This window comes from Sebastes fasciatus, chromosome 22, assembly GCF_043250625.1.
Source record: "Sebastes fasciatus isolate fSebFas1 chromosome 22, fSebFas1.pri, whole genome shotgun sequence".
Taxonomy (NCBI): Eukaryota; Metazoa; Chordata; class Actinopteri; order Perciformes; family Sebastidae; genus Sebastes; species Sebastes fasciatus.
Genome location: NC_133816.1, coordinates 20,775,280 through 20,798,615, shown reverse-complemented (window position 1 = coordinate 20,798,615; position 23,336 = coordinate 20,775,280). Strand labels below are relative to the sequence as shown.

Below are 23,336 nucleotides of genomic sequence, written 5' to 3'. Positions count from 1 at the left end.
AGGGTTATATATTATACAGGTTAGGGTTAGGGTTATGTATTATACAGGTTAGTGTTAGGGTTATGTATTATACAGGTTAGTGTTAGGGTTATATATTATACAGGTTAGTGTTAGGGTTATGTATTATACAGGTTAGTGTTAGGGTTATGTATTATACAGGTTAGTGTTAGGGTTATATATTATACAGGTTAGTGTTAGGGTTATGTATTATACAGGTTAGTGTTAGGGTTATGTATTATACAGGTTAGTGTTAGGGTTATGTATTATACAGGTTAGTGTTAGGGTTATGTATTATACAGGTTAGTGTTAGGGTTACGTATTATACAGGTTAGGGTTAGGGTTATGTATTATACAGGTTAGTGTTAGGGTTATGTATTATACAGGTTAGTGTTAGGGTTATGTATTATAGAGGTTAGGGTTAGGGTTATATATTATACAGGTTAGGGTTAGGGTTATATATTATACAGGTTAGGGTTAGGGTTATATATTAGACAGGTTTATTTTCAGTAAAACAAAAAAAAAGTCATAGGCAAATTGCGAAACTGAACATTACATACACACACGTCTCAGGAAGACCAACGACAGTATAATTTTGAATTTGAAGGCAAGAAAGGAGGATGTAATATTTTGGAGGGATTTCCATTGTTGTCTTGAAGTCTCTTGGTTTCCATCAACGAATGGCTATCAGTCCGACATCAATCAGTTTCTGAATCTTCTGAGCAATGACTGGATTCTTTAAGTGGTCGCTAAGCGCCGGAGGGTCGAAAAAAATATATCGAAAAAAGTGAAAAAATATAGTATGTCGAAAAAAGTGAAAAACCTCATAGTATGGTATGTCAAAATTCTTTTTAAAAAAACGTCATAGTATATGAAAAAGTATGTCGAAAAATTTCATGAAAAAACATCATAGTATGTTGAAAAAAGTGAAAAAAGGGAAAAAGGTCATAGTATAATATATAGAAAAAAGTCATAACATAGTACGTCAAAAGCTGGAGCTCCTCCTCTGTTGAGGTGTCACTACTCGTCAAATTCGCCAAACGCTGGTATTCGGGTAAGAACCCAGATTCTGCAGATATCTCCTGTATGGACTCAGACAACGACTGAGCTAACTGTTGGGGGGGAGTAACGGGTGTTTGTGTTATTTTGTTCACTGTATATTGTTTTTTGTACTAACATGGATGTATAATACACTGCGGGGATCATTGAATTTCATTGTGTTGTGTGTTTCTTGCTTGCACTGTGATACTACTCTTGCGTGTGTACAATAATTCAGGTGGCTGGTTGACTGTTGCTCTACACTGTAAAAATGAAAGTCGTGAAAAAACAAAAGTTTTGAGGCCAACTGTCTTCATTTAAGCCAACTAATTATCTTTTGTTGAGATAACTTATCATTCATATGTAATGTAACTTCAAGTTTTGAGTTCCACATACTAAAAATTTCAAACCAGAAGTCGTGCCAACTAATTAGCTTTTGTTCAGATAATTTATCTTTCTTATCTTTAAAAACTTCAAATTTCGATTTCTAAATATTAAGAATTTTAGACAATAAAAGTTCTGCCAACTAATTCTCTTTCATACAGAAAAACAAAACCAGTTCAGTTAACATGTTTATAGTAGTAACTGTGCAGTATCTGTAGTAGTAACTGTAGTAGTATCTGTAGTAGTAACTGTGCAGTATCTGCAGTAGTATCTGCAGTAGTAACTGTGCAGTAGTAACTGTGCAGTATCTGTAGTAGTATCTGCAGTAGTATCTGCAGTAGTATCTGCAGTAGTAACTGTGCAGTATCTGTAGTAGTAACTGTGCAGTATCTGTAGTAGTATCTGCAGTAGTATCTGTAGTAGTATCTGCAGTAGTATCTGTAGTAGTATCTGTAGTAGTAACTGTGCAGTATCTGCAGTAGTATCAGTAGTAGTAACTGTGCAGTATCTGCAGTAGTATCTGCAGTAGTATCTGTAGTAGTATCTGTAGTAGTAACTGTGCAGTATCTGCAGTAGTATCAGTAGTAGTAACTGTGCAGTATCTGTAGTAGTATCTGCAGTAGTATCTGTAGTAGTATCTGTAGTAGTAACTGTGCAGTATCTGCAGTAGTATCAGTAGTAGTAACTGTGCAGTATCTGTAGTAGTATCAGTAGTAGTATCTGTGGTAGTATCAGTAGTAGTAACTGTAGCAGTATCTGTAGTAGTATCTGTGCAGTATCTGTAGTAGTATCTGTAGTAGTAACTGTGCAGTATCTGTAGTAGTATCTGTAGTAGTATCAGTAGTAGTAACTGTAGCAGTATCTGTAGTAGTAACTGTGCAGTATCTGTAGTAGTATCTGTAGTAGTAACTGTGCAGTATCAGTAGTAGTAACTGTGCAGTATCTGTAGTAGTATCAGTAGTAGTAACTGTAGTAGTATCTGTAGTAGTAACTGTGCAGTATCTGTAGTAGTATCAGTAGTAGTAACTGTGCAGTAACTGTGCAGTATCTGTAGTAGTATCTGTAGTAGTAACTGTGCAGTATCTGTAGTAGTATCAGTAGCAGTAACTGTGCAGTATCTGTAGTAGTATCTGTTGACCAAAACTATTAAATTGTTTAGGCATTTCAAATGTATTCCAATTGTTTAGCAGACCCTGAATGTTTTTTGTTTAATTGTTTTTTTTTTTTTTTTTTTATTCATCTTTTCCTTTCCTTACAGTGTATTTTTTGTATATTTTATAATATATTTTTGTATAATTTTTATACTGTAAGATATTTTTGCAGAACTGTAATGAAGCATCTGAACATGTATTGAACTTTTGAAATAAAATATAAAAAAAAAAAAAAAGTAGTGGGGCTGCTAAACTGAAATATTCATAACAATTGTGCATTTTGCGATAAAAGCAACAAATTTGGCAGAGATGTAGGTTTATGTTATGAAAAGATATAGATATTGGGGCGGTGCTATCTTTTCATAACATATAAACCTACGTCTTTGCCAAATTGGTTGCTTTTATTGCAAAATGCACAAATGTTATACTTATCTGCCCCGCTAAAAGTAGTTGAGATAAATACTTTTACCACAATTCAATATTTTAAAGTGTTTTTAAGGCCAGTGATTTTAAGTTTTAAGTTTTACAGTGTAGAGAAAGTTAAGATTGTTTCGAATAATAAGTCAAAGTGATTGAGAAAACTGTACAATTCAAATACATTGAGTATAATGATCTTCAGTTGCTCTAAAGGTACAAAGAAAGCACACTAGGTGGCAGCATGAAACCACCATCAGGGAGTATTGGATGGCACGTCTTATATTACTTTCTGATTTTCCTATTTTTATGCATTTCCCTTGGGGTATACAAAACGTCTCAAGTATCTATGCCAAAAATAAAAAATAGTTATGGCAAGTATCATCATTACCAATTAGTATCTTGTCTTTTTCTGTCTGGAAGTGATGGAGGTAGGAATCAGTGTAATGTGAAGTCAGATTCGACTCGGCGTGGCTCTAACAGCTGAAGGTGCATGCTGAGACTCAATAACAGCATAATGTGGACAGAAGCAGCAGGGTGTCTTTATTTCTGTTGCTATAGCTTAACCAAGTCAGCATTCATGATACACAGAGACATACTGGGAAGCTACAGAAGCCTTCAACACTTACAGTACTAGTGATCGGAACGAACAACGATGAGGCAGAGGACTGAAACAGAAGTCAAAACAAAAACAGAAGAAAAAAGATTTATGGCACTCATTTTTAGTTTATATACTCAGAATAATATTGCTTTTAAAAACACAACCTCTATCCGTCATCATTGTTTCATCACGTTAATATTTTCACTGCATTTTAAATATCAAATATATTCCTTTACTGACGTTATTGCTAACATTAAACGTACCTAACATTAGATATATATATTAGTTACTTTGATAATAGTTTTGTTCAAAAGTACAAATTTTTACAGAAAATAACAGTCCATGTTTGGAAGGATATACTGGGGACGAGTCGACTTCAGGACATGCACAAGGATCTGATAGGAGGGTCGTAAGCGGGTCTCCCATTGGATGAGAGGAGCTGTCACTCACACAGCCAGTCACACATGCATTCTTCACTGGTATTTTAGACATCAGGTACAATCCTTTATTCATATTTAGTTCTGTTTGAAGCTACACTACTCGACTCCGATCCATAAATAGGAGCTTTACATGCCAACAAGAGACACTTCGCCGGGACAGCCGTTAGTCAGCCAATCAGAGCGCTGATTCAGTTCCCTCCCAGTGTTAATAAATAAAAATGGCAAAAAGGTTGACGGACAGGTACAGTGAGGACATTACACACACACACAGACACACACACACGCACAGTGATATTAAGGGTGGTAGATGCACGACGACACACTCGGATGGAGTGAGAAGGCAGCCCATTCAGCAAATGATAAATTTGTTGACTAATGCACATAAAATATCATGTTTCAGGACTCTTTAATCCAAATAAACCATTTTTTTTCGAGTTTTCTTTTTACAGATTTGAATGCTCTTAAATAAAAGCTTCTACTGTAAATTGTCACAATAGAAATAATACATAATCCTGTCTTTATGTGTAAAATATCATCCGATTACACTGTTATCAGGCCATTAAATAGGCGTCATCAGTCGCTATAAGCACCATAGATGTGCATCAATAGGAGCCTACTACACCTACTATGTTGTAAAAGTGAAAGTGAAAGTTAAAAGCTACACGTTCTAACATGTAAAACTGAATGAAACCGTCATGTTTTGAACACAAACAAAAAGGCTTCTTTAGGTTTAGGCGACAAAACTACAACTTCTTTAGGTTTAGCAAAAAAAAAATTCTTTAAGTTTAGCGAAAAACATCGTGTTTTGGGTTAAAATAACTACGAACACAAAGACAAGTACACATTGTTGCTTTCACACAGGATGCGGAACCTGATCTCCTGGGTGAAAACCCTGTGTTTTGTCGCTGTCGTGTTCTTTTATTCCTTCTTTCGGTGATCTACCATGTGAATAGGTGATAAAACCTACTAGTGGGTGTAATAGGTCCCACATCTATGGGACTTATAGTGACTGATAACGCCTATTTAATAGCCTGATAACATGTCTAATCGGCTGGAAATATGCAGCCAATTGTTTTGGGTAAAAAATATAATTGTTGTGTTCAGTAAAGCTTTCTGAAATCACTTATAATCAAATGATGTGCAGCTACATATTGGGACAAAGGCCCTGAAACCCAAATCTGTGTCATCGTGAGGTTTTCAACTTTTAATTAGATCTGAATAATTCATTATCGGTGCCACATGTGTGTAAGCTGAAACTCACAGTTCTTTCTAAGGATTATGTAATGATGCATTTCTGTCTTCTCATCTTTCCATCACATCTCCACCTCTCCTTCTGCCCTCTCCCTCGCTCTCCTCCTCCTCTGTCCTTTTCTCCTTGCCTCGTCTCTGTACCTTTCCACCTCCATTTTCCATCCACCCATCCATTGTGTCCTGTTGGCTGGCAGGCCAGGGGGCTGAGCAAGCGCTCTGTCACATTATCCTGCCGCTGAGTGAATTACTCGGCCTCCATTAGACTAACGAGAAAGCAGGATGACGGAGAGAGAGAGAGAGAGAGAGAGAGAGAGAGAGATGGGGGGGGAGGGGCCGGGGGACGGAGAGAGAGAGAGAGAGCACAAGGAGGAAAAGGGGAAGAGTGATGCTCACTGAGAGATGGATGAAGGACGGAAGGAAAGAGATGATGAAGAGAAGTTAGATGAGGTGGAAGGAGAACGATACGAAGAAGAGGGGGGTATAAAGAAAAGGATAGGAGGTCTGACACGAGAGCGAGCGAAGGGAGTGAACGATGAAGAGGAAGAGAGTGAGAAAGACAGGAGAGGAGGTTGATTAGAGATGAAGATGAAACGGGCGGAGAGGCGGAAAGCAGGGCAACGGGGCGGTGATGGAGGGCGAGGAACAGATGGAGGATGGGGAAGGAAGAGGAAGAGTGGGAGATGTGAGGTGGAATAAAAAAGGGAGGAAAAGAAGTGAAAGGACAGAGAGGGAGATAATGAAATACATCACAGCTGTACATGACACTGAGTGGACGACACACACACTCACACATAATTCAGTGCAGTTCAGTAGAGTAACGGTTCCTGAACGAGGCTGTAGCCACATTTTAGAAGGACTGACGTCACGGACCGAATACTGACGACGACGTGACCTCATAGCTACGACCCCGCTTCTCACCAAAGAAGGATCGGATTGAAAAACGCACAAACATACAAAGGGTTAACTTTTAGCGTTTTGAATGAGTCTGAAGCTAGAATTCAACTTCACTACTAGCAACTCTCACTGTGGTATAAATATATACTAAACCTGGAATCATTTACTTACTGATCATGTAACAAAGGGAATAGTATTATTTTTACATTATGGAGGAATTCAATTTATTTTTTATATAGCGTCAAATCATAACAGAAGTTATCTCTTTTCATATATAGCAGTCGAGAAAAGTAAAAGAATTCACGTCTTTTCCTAACCACGTTTCCTCGACCTTGATGGAAAACGTCACAAGGTCAAGTAAAGGAGGATTCATGAGGGCGTCTGCCTTCGACCGGTTGGGTTAAGAGTGATATAACGGTTTTATTATATCATCTCTCTGCCAGTGTCATTCTGAACGCTAACACCCAAATTGCGCCAAGGTAAGAGTATTTTAAAATCCTACATATAGTGGCTTTACAGTGAGACTAACTTTTGGAAAATAAATAAATAAACAATCTTTTTCTTACAAATAAGAAATGTATAAGCAGTAAAACACACCCTTACTGAGTTAAGCCCCCCACCCTCCAGTGTATTTTGGCATTTCTATGATATTTCATACCTATTTGAGTCATTTCAAGTTGATTAGTCAAACCGTGTCATTTTTTTTTTTGACAAATAAGTTAATTTCTTTTTGTTAAACATTATCAGTAGACGTTTTTCAGTTCCTCTGCTCATGATATGCAAATAAAGACAGTGACAGGTATGGCACGAAACTGCTGACAGAGGCGAAGCTGAGGAGGACCATAAACATTAACATGACTTGAATGTTAGGTGAACTTTTTGAAATGTAAATTAGGCACCATTCAGTTGGGCTGAATGTCAAACACCATCTAACAGTATACGGATAGAAGGATAAGAACTTACAAACCTACATGTCACATCAAACTAGCAAAGTGGTTTTACAGAGGGGAAATGTAGGGAGTCTAAAGTGGCCTTTTCCCACACACAAAAACACTCGGATATAACCAAGCTTATGGCTTTACCACATGAGAAATACACAAGTGAAGCGGAGCACGACAGGTAATCGGTAATAGTGGTCATAACAGTAGCAATGAACAAGACTAAAAAAAAAGGCCTTGACAGAAATAAAACAGTGTTGTTGAGTCCAAAAAACAAACAAAACCCTGATATGTTGGAAAGAAGGAATCGTCAGAAAAACAAAAGATGAGTTTATGAGATCAACATAAAACGGCGTGTCCACACAGGGGAATGTCGGGAGCGCGTGGCGGCGGCGGAACCGGTCGTTTTTTAATTTCGGCGTCCGTGTTAACAGGTTAGAGCAGCCACACGAGGTCTCGGCTATTTTTTACCACGAGCCGCGTATGGTACATTACTACAGTTTCAATGTCTGTAAAATATGTCACGGACATGAATAAAGATTTATTTTTAAATCAACACTTCCTGCTTTCATTTAAAAATAAAATTCTGTGGACAGAATACCTTCATTTTTCGCTTTCATTCTGAAATATTTGCAGGACAGTGTTGTAGAACATGCAGTGACTTGCACAGCTACATGAATGAATAAAGTACGGGGGTTTTAATGGTGGATTATTACTATTATTTACAAATAACCAAACGCTTTTTAACCTTTCTTTGTCTAAAATAAATATAAATTACATTAATAATGAAATTAAATGGCCATTATGAAAGGCAAATTCTATGTAGAAAGAAAGGGCTGGTAGCAGCAGCTGGTGTGGACGCCGTGAAACACGCAGCCGCCGCCGCACTGCTGACGTTCCCTGTGTGGACAAAGCGAAAGACAAAGTGAGTCAACAGTAAACCAGCAGGGGTGCAGTGTCATGGGCCTGTTGAGATCTGAGTTAAACACACACACACATATATGCACGCACACAAACACACACCCGAGGTAATGACACATCTTTGACATTTTCTAATATTCCTCCGTATTGATGACGACTTCCCTCCATAGCCCTTTAGTTTCACACACAAATCCAGAAAAAAAACACATAAATAAATAGTATAAATAATACAAATAAAGATCAACAGTGCCTGTGTTTGTGTGTGGAGTGAAACAAGAGAGAAAAAAAAGAAAGTTTTAATGAAGTTAGACTTCACTGAGGGGCTATGGAGGGAAATGGCCACAGCTTGTTCTCTCTGCCTTCCCCAAACCCTCCCCCCGTCATTCTCTCATCTCTCTGCTGAGGCTCTTAGAGGTCAGTGCAGCGCTCCTGCTTGCTGTAGTGGTCAAACTGGCTCTTCCAGTGCATCATGTAGGAGGACCAGCGGTGGAACTCCACCTTCCACTGACGCTCTGCCTCGTCTATGTTGTCTGAGAGAAAAGAGACAGAGACACAGCGGAGAGACGGGTTAGCAGTTGACGCCATGTTGGAGTCGTTGTAGGGCTCTGGGAGAGGATGTCGACGGAGTCTTAGGGCCACGTTGAGGGAAGAAGAAAATCTGAGATTTCATGAATAACGTAATAATACGAGAAAAAAGTCGTAATTTAATGAGAATAAAATCAAACTATTTCAAGAAAAAAAGTTGTAATAATACGAGAATAAATAATAAGTTTATGAGAAAAAAAGCCGCAATATTACGAGAATAAAGTCATAACTTTACGAGAAAAAAGTCGTAATTTAATGAGAATAAAGTCATAACTTTACGAGAAAAAAGTCGTAATTTAATGAGAATAAAGTCGTACTATTTCAAGAAAAAAAAGTCGTAATAATACGAGAATAAAGTCATAACTTTATGAGAAAAAAAGCCGTAACATTACAAGAATAAAGGCGAAATATTACGAGAATAAAGTCATAACTTTATGGGAAAAATAGTCGAAATATTACGAGAATAAATAACTTTACGAGAAAAGAAAATCGTAATATTTCGAGAATAAAGTCATAACTTTACGCTGCATCTCAAATTAATCTTCAGGTTCCCAGCTTTCAGATGATGTACACCACTTCTCAGTGACATCTACTGTTGACCTTTTATCTCCCCCTGAACGTCCCCGGTCCCAGAGTGGTGAGGGGTTACAGTAACTGGGAGGATAAGGACCAGTGAAGACCTGTCGTCGCTACAGATGTCATGTGTTGTGTTTAGAAAGCAGTGTTTACCAGTGATGTTGAGGAGGCGTGGCAGGAAGCGGTTCCAGAAAGCGCACATCTGGTTCCTCAGACCTTTGTGGACCTTCAGTTGTTCCGTGTTGAGTCCGACGTGTTTCTGCTCGCTGACTGTGAACAGAGGCCAGCGCTTCTTGGTGTCTACCAGCCCGTCATGGTTCACATTGGGATTTCTGACAACGAGGAGGTACGAGAGACACAAGTGATTAACAATAGATAAAATGGAAACCCTAACTCTAACTTCTGGTCATCTCAAGATGGAGTACGGTGTACTCGTCTCTCTCCGCTGCACATTATAGTTAATATCTGTGACGCCTCACCCAGTTCGTGCAAAGTTGGCCCAGTATTTCATCATGCGTTGGCTCAGTTTCTCCTCCTCTGAGGTGTAGTTGAGTCTCTTCACCAGCGGCAGGCCGAAGACGAACTCGATCTCGTAGCCGTGGATCACACCCATCCACTCCGGCCAGGCCAGGTTGGACGCTCGGTGGTCGAACAGGTAGAGGTAGACTCCTCCTGGAGGAAAGAAGGAGGAGAGACAGTCACGTATCACATTTCTATTGGGACACATACAGTATGTTATCTACCATCCACGGGCCTTCCACCAGTTTCAGACTGAACTTTAGGGGACTGAAATGATGCACAAGACATCTAAACACTCTAAAACACAGACGTCTTTGCTGCCACAGCAAAAAACAAAAAATCCCCCCTAAAAAATAAAACATTCGGCAATCAATCATCTGATTCCCCGCATTAATACATGCTATGCAAAGCGTTTGTTACTCTATCCGCAAAGATAGATATTTATTACTTCTTTCATTATTTAGATTTTGAGAATATAAAAAAACAACATTTTATCTGTTCAAAATGTACCTTAAAGGGAGATTTGTCAAGTATTTAATACTCTTATCAACATTGGAGTGGGCAAATATGCTGCTTTATGTAAATATATGTATATATTTATTATTGTAAATCAATTAACAACACAAAACAATGACAGATATTGTCCAGAAACCCTCACAGGTACTGCATTTAGCATTAAACAATATGCTCCAATCATAACATGGCAAACTGCAGCCCAACAGGCAACAACAGCTGTCAGTGTGTCAGTGTGCTGACTTGACTATGACTTGACCCAAACTGCATGTGATGATCATAAAGTGGGCATGTCTGTAAAGGGGAGACTCGTGGGTACCCAGAGAACCCATTTACATTCACATATTTTTATTTTATTTTTATTTGACCTTTATTTAACCAGGTAAAATCAATTGAGAACCAATTCTCATTTACAATGATGACCTGGCCAAGAGGCAGTAGCACAGTCCACACAAGTGACACAAACAGCACAGATACAATACAGTATGACAAACACATGAGAAAATGGCTAAAAACAGCATAGGTAAATTAATAAACACTATGTACAAAAAAAGGCGGATTACTGGATGTTCTTTGTAAAAATGGAAGAGAGAGAGAGAAGTGAGGGCTGGTCAGCAAGTACAGCAGTCAACTATGACTTGTTGCAACTTTTGTTTGAACATGTTGAGAGAGGTGAGAGCTGTTAGTTTGAGCGTGTTTTGTAGTGAGTTCCAGTCATTTGCAGCGGCAAAATGAAAGGAGTTATGACCAAACACAGTACGGACTTTTGGAATGATGAGCCTAATGAAGTCACTGGATCTTAAACGGCGATTGCTGTCGGAAATGTGCAGAAGATTGGAGAGGTAGCGAGGGGTCATTCCCAAAATGGATTTGTAGACCAAGAGCAGCCAGTGTTGTAGCCGCCTGGTGTGAAGGGAGGGCCAATCCACCAATCTGTAAAGATCACAGTGGTGGCAAAACGGATTGCTGAGTGGTGGAGTGTGTCCAGTTTTCTGAGGGTGGTCTTTGATGCCATTTTATAAATTATATCGCCGTAGTCAAATGGAGGAAGGATGGTCATTTTCACAAGGGTGAGGTCAGAGGTCAAGGGACCCTTTTGAAAATGGCCATGACAGTTTTTCCTCGCAAAAATGTAGAGTAACTTTGGAGCGTTATTTAACCTCCTTCACAACAAGCTAGTATGACATGGTTGGTTGGTACCGATGGATTCATTAGGCTCTCTACAACCTAGAATTGCAAATTACATTAATGCATTAAAGAAAAGTGTGGACTTGATTAAAGCCTCTCTGATGGCTTGTGTGGTTTCAGAGTTGTCCCCAGATCTCAGGCATGAAGGACGAACGTTGGGTTTCCCTCAGAAAACTACAGTCTACTAGATGCCGTCTGGCTTTGTGAGGAAACAAAGTGCTCCTCTACTGGTGACCGCTGTGTGAAATGGAGCACACTCACATATCTCTTTACCTTGTGAGTTCCCTCCGCTGTTCATCATCCCACCCATGTTAGCCTTGAGGGCGTTGTGTTGGGCGTAGGAGCGAGCAAAGTGGGCCAGCGGGCAGATGACGTTATGGTCGCCCACGATGTCGTCCATGGCGTCGCGGTTCTTCGCTCCGTTGTTCTCATCCATCCAGTCGGTGTACTGCAGCACCACCGCCTCCAGGCCGATATCGTTAGCGTGCGGTACGCTCAGCTTGACGCCTGCCACAGTGAAGTTTAAAGCTTTTATTCTCTCTGATTAGTCACATTAACAAAATGATTATGGAAAGAACTGGCAAATTCTGCAATCACATAAACAGTTGGGTGAAGAGTTTATACGGTATTCTGTGTGTCTCTCTATCCTAGCAGGAGTGAGCTTCACCTTCCAGGAAGTCCTCTCTGGAGATGAGGCTGTCGTTGTCCTTGCTGAAGCCCGGAGCTCCGTACAGCAGGAAGTAGGAGCCCTCGTCCTGGTTGACCCCGAGCAGGATCTGAGTGTCTTTAAAGTTGCCCGAGCTGAGCATGGCCTCGGGAGTGTCGGGCAGAACCTCGCCATCCACGACGGGGACGAATGAGAACCGGAAGAGGGCTGACCACGGCAGGACCTGCCAGGATGACAAATGTACCACAGAGTCAGTGAGTGACTGAAATAACACCCAAAAGACTCCTGAATCGCAGGTCGTCTTGCGGACAGACCTGACAAAGCATGAATTCAGACATTTTTACAAATGGTGACGTGACGTAGTTAATTCGGCATCCTTTTCATCCGTTTATTGCAATTAGATAATAGCAAACTCTGTAGTGAACAAGCTTAATTCAGCCGACGTTTGACTTGCTAGACACAGTGAATACAGCTCGGTGAAATGCATGTTTTTCTTTTGTTCAAAATGTACCTTAAAGGGAGATTTGAAGTATTCTATTTAATACTCTTATCAACATGGGAGTGGACAAATATGCTGCTTTATGCAAATGTATGTATATATCTATTATTGGAAATCAATTAACACAAAACAATGACAGATATTGATCAGAAACCCTCACAGGTACTGCATTTAGCATAAAGAATATGCTCACATCCTAACAATGCAAACTGCAGCCCAACAGGCAACAACAGCTGTCAGTGTGTCAGTGTGCTGACTTGACTATAACTTGCCCCAAACTGCATGTGATTATCATAAAGTGGGCATGTCTGTAAAGGGGAGACTCGTGGGTACCCATAGAACCCATTTACATTCACACATCTGGAGGTCAGAGGTCAAGGATCTGCATTACCTGCCACTCCTGGTCGATGAGCTCCTGTGCGGTTTTACCGCGCAGACAGTCCACCAGCTCGGTGTCGTTGCCTCCGTTGCAGCCAACCAGTTTACCCAGCAGCGTGGCCCGTCTGCGGGCCTCAGCGGGGCTGACCGAGGCCCAGGGACAGTTGGGAACGCCGCTCTGCAGGATGGCCCTGGTGAAGGTAGGCCGGCTGTCTGGAGACAACAGGTGGAATCCTACCGAAGCACCGCCGGCGCTCTCACCAAAGATAGTCACCTGAGAGAGCAAATGGAGAGGATCAGGAATCAAAATGAGATCACTACTTCAATCACAGGCGAAATAAAAACAGTGAGGAACTACTAACCTGTTTGGGGTTTCCACCGAAGAAATGGATGTTGTCTTGAACCCACTGCAGCGCCATCCTCTGGTCCAGCAGACCCACGTTGCCGGGAGCCTCGGAGGAGCCGTGCAGAGCGAGGAAGCCGAAGGCACCGATCCGGTAGTTCATGGAGACCACGATGACCGTCTCGCTGTGAGCGAGGTAACGGCCATCATACACGTCCAGAGAAGAGGAACCACTGTAGAACCCTGGAAACATCACATCGTATAGTTTATCGTATAGTAACCCGTTGGATCACAATCTCCCACAAGCAGACAGAAGCTTTGCTGTAGATTTAAATGTCCACAACACCAGGTGATTAGAATTCAAGGGCACAGTTCTTGTTTAATGTTTAATGTCACTTCTTTCAGCGCATACCAGATCCACTCCTTCCTTTCTTACCTTTCACAATAAAAGCCCATGACATATACGCTGTGTCACTGTTTACCAGAGGGGACTCAAATTTACTCAAGAGTATTTTACTAAGAGGAATCACAGCTTACACTAGCTTCAGGCTATACAACCATTTACCTCAGACTAGTTGGTCCTCTGCCTGTGCAAATCTATGCAAAGCTATTTGAGCGTTATTTAGTGTTGCAACTCGTCGCAAATTTGCATCGCTATGAATAGTTCTGATGCAGAATATTCACAGGCAAGTATTTAGCGTTTTCATGTTGTCTACTCGTCACGCCCCCGGTGCCTTAAAGACACAGACGCACCAAGCCGACATCAAAGAACTAGCGGCGATGAAGTCCGACTATACCGTCCACTCAATCCAACGTCTTCTCTGTGTGGAGTGAACATTAATACTTTCAGAAGGGCTGGGCAACATGACGATATATATCATCAAAACCAAATAAAAATATCCATCCTATATATTTTTCTATTCAAATTCTTAAAATGAGAAAATACTCTGAATTCACACAGGAGTATACAGAAAGAGGCTTTACCATCTGGTTATTGCATATAGTATTTATACTATCTATTTATTGAATTACCAGAAATGATGCTATATCGTGATATATATCGTATTCAAGATATTAAATGTCTGTATTTCATGGTAATTAGGTGATAATTAGCAAGTAACCTATTAGAAATTTCTGTGGAATTACTGCCAAATTACCCCAAAATTTACCTCAAAATGACTTTATTATAATCATTATTTAATAATTATATTCTAAAATAGCATATAATGGTTAAAATAGGGCCCGTAGGCTTGAGAAGCGGCACTTCATCGGAGGTGGAAAACTTATAAAAGACACTTCTGATCAGGTACAAATCTCACCATTGTGTGACTTATTGTCTACACAAATGTAACCTGGTAGCTGATGTCATGATTCAGGGAGGTTTTTAAAGAAATTTCAAAGAAGTTATTTGCTTATTATTATTTTTTAAATTATTATTTATTATTATTATTTTTATTATTATTATTTTTAAATTTTTATTTTATTATTATTATTATTATTATTATTATCATCATCATTATTATCATCATCATTATTATTATTATTAGTAGTAGTAGTGTTAGTATTAGTATTATCTATTTATCAGCAGACACGGAAATAAAGCATATTAATTAACTTTGTATTCTTTTCCTGGAAATGTATTAAATAAATTACCAGCTATAGCGGAATATAATTATTAAATCATGTTTATAATAAAGTAATTTTCGAGGTAAATTTTGGGGTAATTTGGCAGCAATTCCAAAGAAATTTCAAAAAGGTTACTTGCTAATTATCACCCAATTACCATGAAGTGTTACCGAAATGACCTATATCGTGATAGAAGGTTTTGACCGTATCGCCCAGCCCTACTTTCAGATCGTCTTCTTACGCGGAGGAGGAGGAGGACGGAGGAGGAGGAGGAGGAGGAGGAGGAGGAGGAGGAGGAGGAGGAGGAGGAGGAGGAGGAGGAGGACGAGGAGGAGGAGGACGGAGGAGGAGGAGGAGGAGGAGGAGGAGGAGGAGGAGGAGGAGGAGGAGGAGGAGGAGGAGGACGACGGAGGAGGAGGAGGAGGAGGAGGAGGAGGAGGAGGAGGAGGAGGAGGACGAGGACGGAGGAGGAGGAGGAGGACGGAGGAGGAGTGGACACAGATGTTTAAGATTGAAAAAATAATTGCCAATCTTGTAATGCTCCCTGCCGGAGCAGGAGGCACGACCTGGTGCACTGCTGACCAAATGAGTCACGTCTATAACCAATTTAGATTTCTCATTCTGAAAAAGTCGTGACCGAGTACCTCCGCCGTAGATCCACACCATGACGGTGAGGTTGTGCGGTCTGGGCGAGGAGGGCACCCAGACATTGAGGTACAGGCAGTCCTCGCTCATGTCTCTGTTGGGGTTCCACATCTCGCTGCCTTGGAAGCCCGGGTACGACGTGTCCACGAACTGGTAGCAGGCGTTGGGATAATCGTTGGCCTCGAACACCCCCGTCCACGGGCGCTTGGCCTCGGCGCGACGGAAACGCCGCTTCCCTACCGGTGCCTCGCCGAAGGGGATGCCCAGGAAGGCGGTGACCTGGCTTCGGTCCGGCATCGGCATGCGGATGCCTCGGACTCGACCGGCACGCGTCTGAACGATGAGGTCCGCCTCGCTCTGGGAGGAGCAGGTGGGGATGAGGAGAGACAGGAGGAGGATCGGGGAGAGGAGGAGAAGGACGGAGGTCTGCATGATGGAGGCGAAGACGAGTCTTTGCGTCTGGAGCTGTGGTCGTGATTCCCTCTCCGATCAGGGAGGGCTGGGTCTGTTCTGCTTCCCCTCAGCTCTACAGACACACAGAGAGAGAGAGAGAGTAATGTGATTACGGTAAAGGAGAGTGATGTAGAACAGAGGGAGAGAGACATAAGATGAGGAAAGAGATGACAGGACAGAGGAAGTAGGAAGTATCAAGGTAGATCCAAAAATTTGTTCAGACAGGCAGACGACTCAAATCCAAATGATTAGTTTTCACGCGTAATCCTTCGAAGCTCCGACCGTTGCCATGACAATCGACCTAAAAATCACTGTTCAAATGCTTCGTTTGTATATGTATGATTCTGATGATTTTATCTGTTCAAAATGTACCTTAAAGGGAGATTTGTCAAGTATTTAATACTCTTATCAACATGGAAGTGGACAAATATGCTGCTTTATGCAAATATATGTATTTATATATTATTGTAAATCAATTAACAACACAAAACAATGACAAATATTGTCCATAAACCCTCACAGGTACTGCATTTAGCATAAACAATATGCTCAAATCATAACAAACTGCAGCCCAACAGGCAACAACAGCTGTCAGTGTGTCAGTGTGCTGACTTGACTATGACTTGCCCCAAACTGCATGTGATTATCATAAAGTGGGCATGTCTGTAAAGGGGAGACTCGTGGGTACCCATAGAACCCATTTACATTCACTGATCTGGAGGTCAGAGGTCAAGGGACCCCTTTGAAAATGGACATGCCAGTTTTTCCCTAAATTTAGCGCAAGTTTGGAGCGTTATTTATCCTCCTTTACGACAAGCTAGTATGACATGGTTGGTATTAATGGATTCATCAGGTTTTCTAGTTTCATATGATACCAGTATCTACACTCTAGCTTTAAATCTGACCCCGCTACAACCTAAAAATCGCAAGTTGCGTTAAAGAAATCAGTGGCGCTTTTGTGTTATAACACGTTAACTTTAACATCCCTAATTTAAACTAATATAATAACACAAAAAAATGTATGTGTTTTGGTCAAGACTAAATTACTTTTAAAAAGAACAAATTACTTATCAAGAAAAATATTTTTCAAGTGGCCACAAATCTCTTCGGGTGCATATCACAAATAATTTCTATACATAAGATACAGTTGGATCAAATGTGAAAATCAAAAAGAGGTGTGTCCCTATAGGTCTGAGTAATCAATACGCAAAATCATGTATAAAATAATCAAACAGTAATGATGCTTATAACACAATATGATCATTAAATTAATATCTAAAGGCTGGATTGAACAGCATTCTCCATGTCTTGGATTTAGGCAGCCAGTTAAACAGATGTGATGGCTTCTTTAGGATGTCTACACACCCCGATGCACGTTATCAGACTGAATGTAGCCGTGTAGGCGGGCTGTGGCTTCCCAGAAAAGACTTATTAAATATTCAACACAACACCAAGACAACAGCAGTCTGCTGCTCCACAGCACAGACGAACCACGTCGGCGTAGAATCAAACTGCTTCTGTTTATGTTCAGGTCAGTTCTATAAAAAGATTCGGTAACAACTTCATGTTACAGGTCCGCAAATTTCACGGTAATTAGGTGACAAATAGCAATAATTACCTCAAAATGTATCGGAAATTACTTTATTATAAACATTATATGCTAAAAGGGCATATAATGTTTAAAATAGGGCCCTTAGGTTTGAGGAAACTAATAGAAGACACTTCTGATCAGGTACAAATCTCACCATTGTGTCTCATTATTAGCTCTAATTATATATTATAACCTGCTTAGAGTGAGTGTTACTAAGTTAAACAAGTCTTAATTTCCTCTCTTACATCTATCTTATATTGCTGTGAAAACTTCTCCTTCAAACAACTGGATTTATTCAAGTTTCTCACCAAAAACTACATTTTACAAGATTACATTTGAACGCATCATGAGAGCGTTATAATTTACCAACGCCCAATAGTCATTTTCTACTGAGCAGAGCTTCAACACACTATAATGTAACTCAATGGAACCGGCAAGAAAATTGGATATACGAGACTTATATATGAGGGTTCAATCGGCTTGATTTATGCAACAGTTTTCTACAGTTTTTGCAGAGCATTTTAAAACGTCAATATGGAGTCGATCATGTTTCATTTAATTGCGGGAAGCCCAAATCGTGATAGCGATTAATATTCGATTAGTTGTGCAGCCCTACTTTGAGTCAAAACCTCTTAAAGGTCCCATATTGTAAAAAGTGAGATTCTCATGTCTTTTATATTATAAAGCAGGTTTAAGTGCTTTATAAATACTGTTAAACTATCAAAACGCTCAATATACGGAGAACTACACACAGCCTGTAATCAGAAATTGTGCATTTGAAACAAGCCGTTAGGATTTCTGTCCATTTGTGATGTCACAAATATACAATATATATAGATCATTACACGGTTTTAAACAAACATTCTGAATGTGTCCCAGTTTATTTCCTGTTGCAGTGTATGTAAATAACATCAGCTGACAGGAAGTAAACATGGACCCAAACTGTTGCCTAGCAACGCAATTCCGTAAAAATGCATTAAAACGGAGCGTTTCAGACAGAGGGTGAATACAGGTATATTCAGGCAGACAGTATGAGGAAAATAAAGTTTTTTTTTTAACATTACAGCATGTTAACATGTTCTAGTAGAAACACAAAATACAAGTAAGAACCTGAAAATGAGCACGATAAGGGACCTTTAATCTTGTGTCTGAATGCAGTTGTTGCTCAGTGGAACGGAGAGCTATACCTCGGAGTAATCGAGAACGCCAGTGTTGAGACTCAGATAGATTCTCCATGTTGCTCTGCTCAGGCTGATCGGATTACTTGATATCGTGATGTAATTTCATCTCCATTACACATAGTGTGTATTTCAAAAACATTCGCTATATGCTACGTTGTTGCACCACTAGTACAAATACCTTTTTCATCTGCAACCTTCCAAGGTGAAGGTTAAGTATTTGTAACTGTATTTGCTGGAACAGTTTTGTGTTCCACTTTCGGAGGAACACTTACTGTACGGTATATGTTAGTGATGAAACCCGACTGCAATAGCTGAAATCTCAATTACCAAGTTTCCACTGTGAAGGAGGGGAGAGTTATTTTCTTTCAGCGGGCCGACGTGTTAAAAGCCCCTCAGTGCTCAACAACAAAGGCTGAGACAGGTGTGTGGTCATGAGGGGGACTATAAAAAGGCATCAGAGTAAAACCCTAGTAAATGCCACGCCGTTTGATGGATTAATGTTCCACTTACCAGATACTGTAAATATCTCCTCATAGTAAGAAATGTAATAACTCCAAGAGACTGTATGAAAGTTATAGTTTGGGCGTGCTGGGAGAAGGGATATTTATTTTTGTCACCAACTTTTTTATTTCTATTTTTATCTTATACCAGCTAGCTGTACATTATCCCGCTTATTACACGGCTACTTACTTAAGAAATCAATGATTTGACACAAAAACAGTCTGCCAGAGTATAACATCTGTACTGTGTCCATAGCAACGGTCTGTTATACATAGCAACGGGCTGTTATACATAGCAACGGGCTGTTATACATGGCAACGGTCTGTTATACATAGCAGCGGTCTGCTTTAAAGAAATAACAGATTGTATAACGCTGCGATTGACCAATCAGAATCAAGTATTGAACAAAGCCGTGTAATAAATCCTGATAATGAACACCTCGGGAATATTTAGTCGGAAAAACATGTTATAACAGTGACTCACATTGGGTTAGAGTTTCGAATAGAATGTGCAAAAAAAGACAAAGTTAAGCTTAAAACAAAAAGAAAACATTGTTCTTTTCTCCAGTTATATACCAATAAATGAATAAGGATATTCAGTTTACAATGATAGCTGATACATATGATGACAGATGGAAGGTCAAATCAATGTAGATGTCAATCTGTGGGTTGTTGCACCCAGGAGGAAACTGCAGCACTCTGCTGTCCTTGCACCTAATAAAAAGTAATTAAAGAAACAGCCGTGGGCTCCGGTTTCCTCCCGGGCTCAACTACGGACCGACATCTATGCTGTCGAGTATTATGCTTTCAACTATGAGGTTTCTATATGCCCTCATTAATTACTCACGAGGATGCAATTCATCTGCAGTGACATTTCTACAAATAGCCGCATTGTTGCTAAGTCTGAACCATTATTTGAGCCAGATTTGACTTCAAAAGACGTGGACTTGGACTTGACATTTGTGACTAATCCCCGGCTTATAAAAAACAGTTGAGGGATACTGCAGCGGTTATTGTTGGTGGTCTGGAAATGGCTGTAATTGATACGGTCTTACCCCCATAAACTTCATCTATGGGGTCAGTAATCTTTGAGCTATAACAACCATCTGCAGTTTGTTTGTTGTACCAATATCAGTAGGGATTGTAATTCCTGTGTATTTTGAAGATTTTTTACATTATGTTTAAGATGCTGTTGTACGATTTATTATTTTAATATTAGCTAAATAGCATTATACATATATTTTTCACATTTAAATAAACACAGCACAAACAGCTTTCACTGTTACATCCCTTCTAATAAAAATATCTGCATCAAAATAAGACTTGTCCTTCTTCACAGTTCATCTCCTAAAACCAAAATGACACCAAAAACTTTTTTTTACCTAAAAAATTAAAATCAATAGAGCATTGCTTTCACTTTCACGTTGTGCTACATCCCTGCTAATCACCAAATATTTCCATCAAAATAAGACTTAAAATAAGGTTCTTTGTCGCCCGAGTTCATTGCATTTTCATTTTGCCCGTAAAATATACAGTATAATAGTCTTCTACTCGGGACTGCAGCCACAACATTCGAGCAATGTTTTTTTTTTTTACAGGCGCTGCAGAAATGACAGCTCCCCAAAAGTGAAGCCAAAACATCCTGATCGCCCCCTGGTGGCGTAACGATCCTTTTTCTGTCCGGCATAACTTTAGCGAGTGTCCGACAAACAGTGTGTGTATTTGTGCTACACTAGCAGCTCTAGCATTGCCGGAAGCTTTGTGCTCGCCGCCGCCACACGCGTAGTCTGCGTAACTTTAGTGAGTGTTTAACAGACCTTGTGTGTGTGTGTGTGTGTGTGTGTGTGTGTGTGTGTGTGTGTGTGTGTGTGTGTGAGGTTGTTGGTGGCGTTATAACTGTGAACGTAGGTGTAGCAGTGTATGTACAGTTTATTTGTCGGTGAATAAATGCTACGAAACTACAACTCCTCCGCTCTGCTCAAGTGAGCTGGAGAGACCGGAGCCGACTTCCTGTATCCTGCAACTCTGCCTCTTAAGGTGGTCTGTTAAGGTGGACCAGCTTTTCTCCTTAAAGTGACGAGCCGCTCCTTTGAGCCGCTCCGCTTTTTAATTAATTATTAATATTTCTTTTAACCGTGTTAACTGATAGCGTTAATCGGTTAAAATGCTTAATGTCGGTTAACAGTTAAACGGTTAATTATTAACATCCCTAATCAGGAGTGAAAAAGTTGGATCGATGCATCCCTAAATATCAACATAAGCCATGCAAACAAATATCAGTACTGATCTTTAGTAAACTCTATGTAAGCTGACCACACAGACACATAGTTTGATGCTGGAGTGAATATATCAGCTGGGTAATGTTTGCTGTGGGCGTACTGTGATGTAATGTTAATATTGTCAGACGTTTGTTTAAGTAAGATGATGAAGTGTCCGGGCCTGATTTTTTTTACATGTGTAACTCAGCAAAGACGAGGAGAAAGAGAATGAATCTCCTCTTTCGCTTTACTCGCACTGATGGAAAACATGTTGCGAGTCCATTGACAATATTACCTCCCTGTTTGTTTGAATGTGTGTGTGTGTGTGTGTGTGTGTGTGTGTGTGTGTGTGTGAGGGACAGAGAAAGGTGACATCACCAAAATAGATTCTCTATACAACTGAGAGGGAGTGCGTTCAGAAATAGTATTGATACAAAAACACACACACAGCTGCCCCCTATCCCTTACAGCACCTCCAAGCTAATCCCGTCACTATGACAACCATACATCGCAAAACATAAACAGGAGCCTCCAACCTGACAGGTGGGAGACAACTGGCTCCGGGCATTGTTGTGCATTTATAACACAAAATGAGGGAGTTCATAGCAGGAAGGTGGTGGACAGATTCAAACCCATGAGAGCTAATGTAGACCATCAAATGTACAGCTAACCCTGAGACATGACCTCACACACACATTAAATTATCTTAAAGGGCAACTTCAGCATTTTTTAATCTATTCTGCCATATTTTGTGTCTAAGTGACTAATGGGGACAATTTTTGAAATTGTTCCAGTACTGAGCGAGAGCGCTGCAGACAGCAGCTGCTAAACGGGCTGTAATGTAATCGGGCAATTCTTCACAATCAATGTACAAAGTGCTTGTTTTTGCTGCTGACAGGCTCAGATTGTTATTATAAGTGTCTGATAACGTTATGGAAAGGTCCCTACGGACAAATAAAATATTGCTGTGTCAATAAAAACAAAACGCAACTGAGTGGCGAGGCTAAACATTGCAGCAGATGAAAACATCACATCTGTATGGGTGGAGGAAAAAAATGATTCACATAAGAATCACAATTCTTACACTCTACAACTCTGAGTAACTACACACATGTAAAAAATAATTTTTTTTACCTCTGTACTAACTTGGGCTGTCAATCGATTTATTTAGTTAATCGCGATTAATCACACATTTTCTATCTGTTCAAATTGTACCTTAAAGGAAGATTTAAATTTAAATTCAAGTATTTAATACTCTTATCAACATGGGAGTGGAAAAATATGCTGCTTTATGTAAATGTATGTATATATTTATTATTGTAAATCAATTAACACAAAACAATGACAAATATTGTCCAGAAACTCTATAGCTAGGTATACTGTGCTAAACTATACTGTACTATACTATGCTATGCTGTACTATAATATGCTGTACTATACCATATGGTACTATACTGCATGGTACTATACTATACTATACTATACCATACTGTACTATACTACACGGTACTATACTATACTATATTATACTATGCTGTACTATACTATACTATACTGTACTATACCATATGGTACTATACTATACTATATTATACTATACTGTACTATACTATGCTGTACTATAATATGCTGTACTATACTATACTATACCATATGGTACTATACTGCATGGTACTATACTATACTATACCATACTATGCTGTACTATACTACACGGTACTATACTATACTATGCTGTACTATAATATGCTGTACTATACCATATGGTACTATACTATACTATAT

The 23,336-nt window shown here is 39.8% G+C and overlaps 1 protein-coding gene across 1 annotated transcript in view; it reads right to left on the bottom strand.

Moving 5' to 3' along the window:
* Positions 1–3,506: 3,506 nt before the first annotated feature.
* The window catches only part of ache (acetylcholinesterase (Yt blood group)), a 31,429-nt gene continuing 11,599 nt past the window's right edge, over positions 3,507–23,336 (bottom strand). The window contains exons 2-9 of the mRNA XM_074623393.1: positions 15,568–16,094; positions 13,317–13,540; positions 12,968–13,228; positions 12,078–12,300; positions 11,684–11,917; positions 9,670–9,862; positions 9,344–9,522; positions 3,507–8,559 (exon numbers count right to left, since the gene is read on the bottom strand). Coding sequence (XP_074479494.1) covers positions 8,438–8,559; positions 9,344–9,522; positions 9,670–9,862; positions 11,684–11,917; positions 12,078–12,300; positions 12,968–13,228; positions 13,317–13,540; positions 15,568–16,000 — 1,869 coding nt within the window. The 5' untranslated portion in view covers positions 16,001–16,094 and the 3' untranslated portion in view covers positions 3,507–8,437. The remainder of the gene's footprint in view (positions 8,560–9,343; positions 9,523–9,669; positions 9,863–11,683; positions 11,918–12,077; positions 12,301–12,967; positions 13,229–13,316; positions 13,541–15,567; positions 16,095–23,336) is intronic.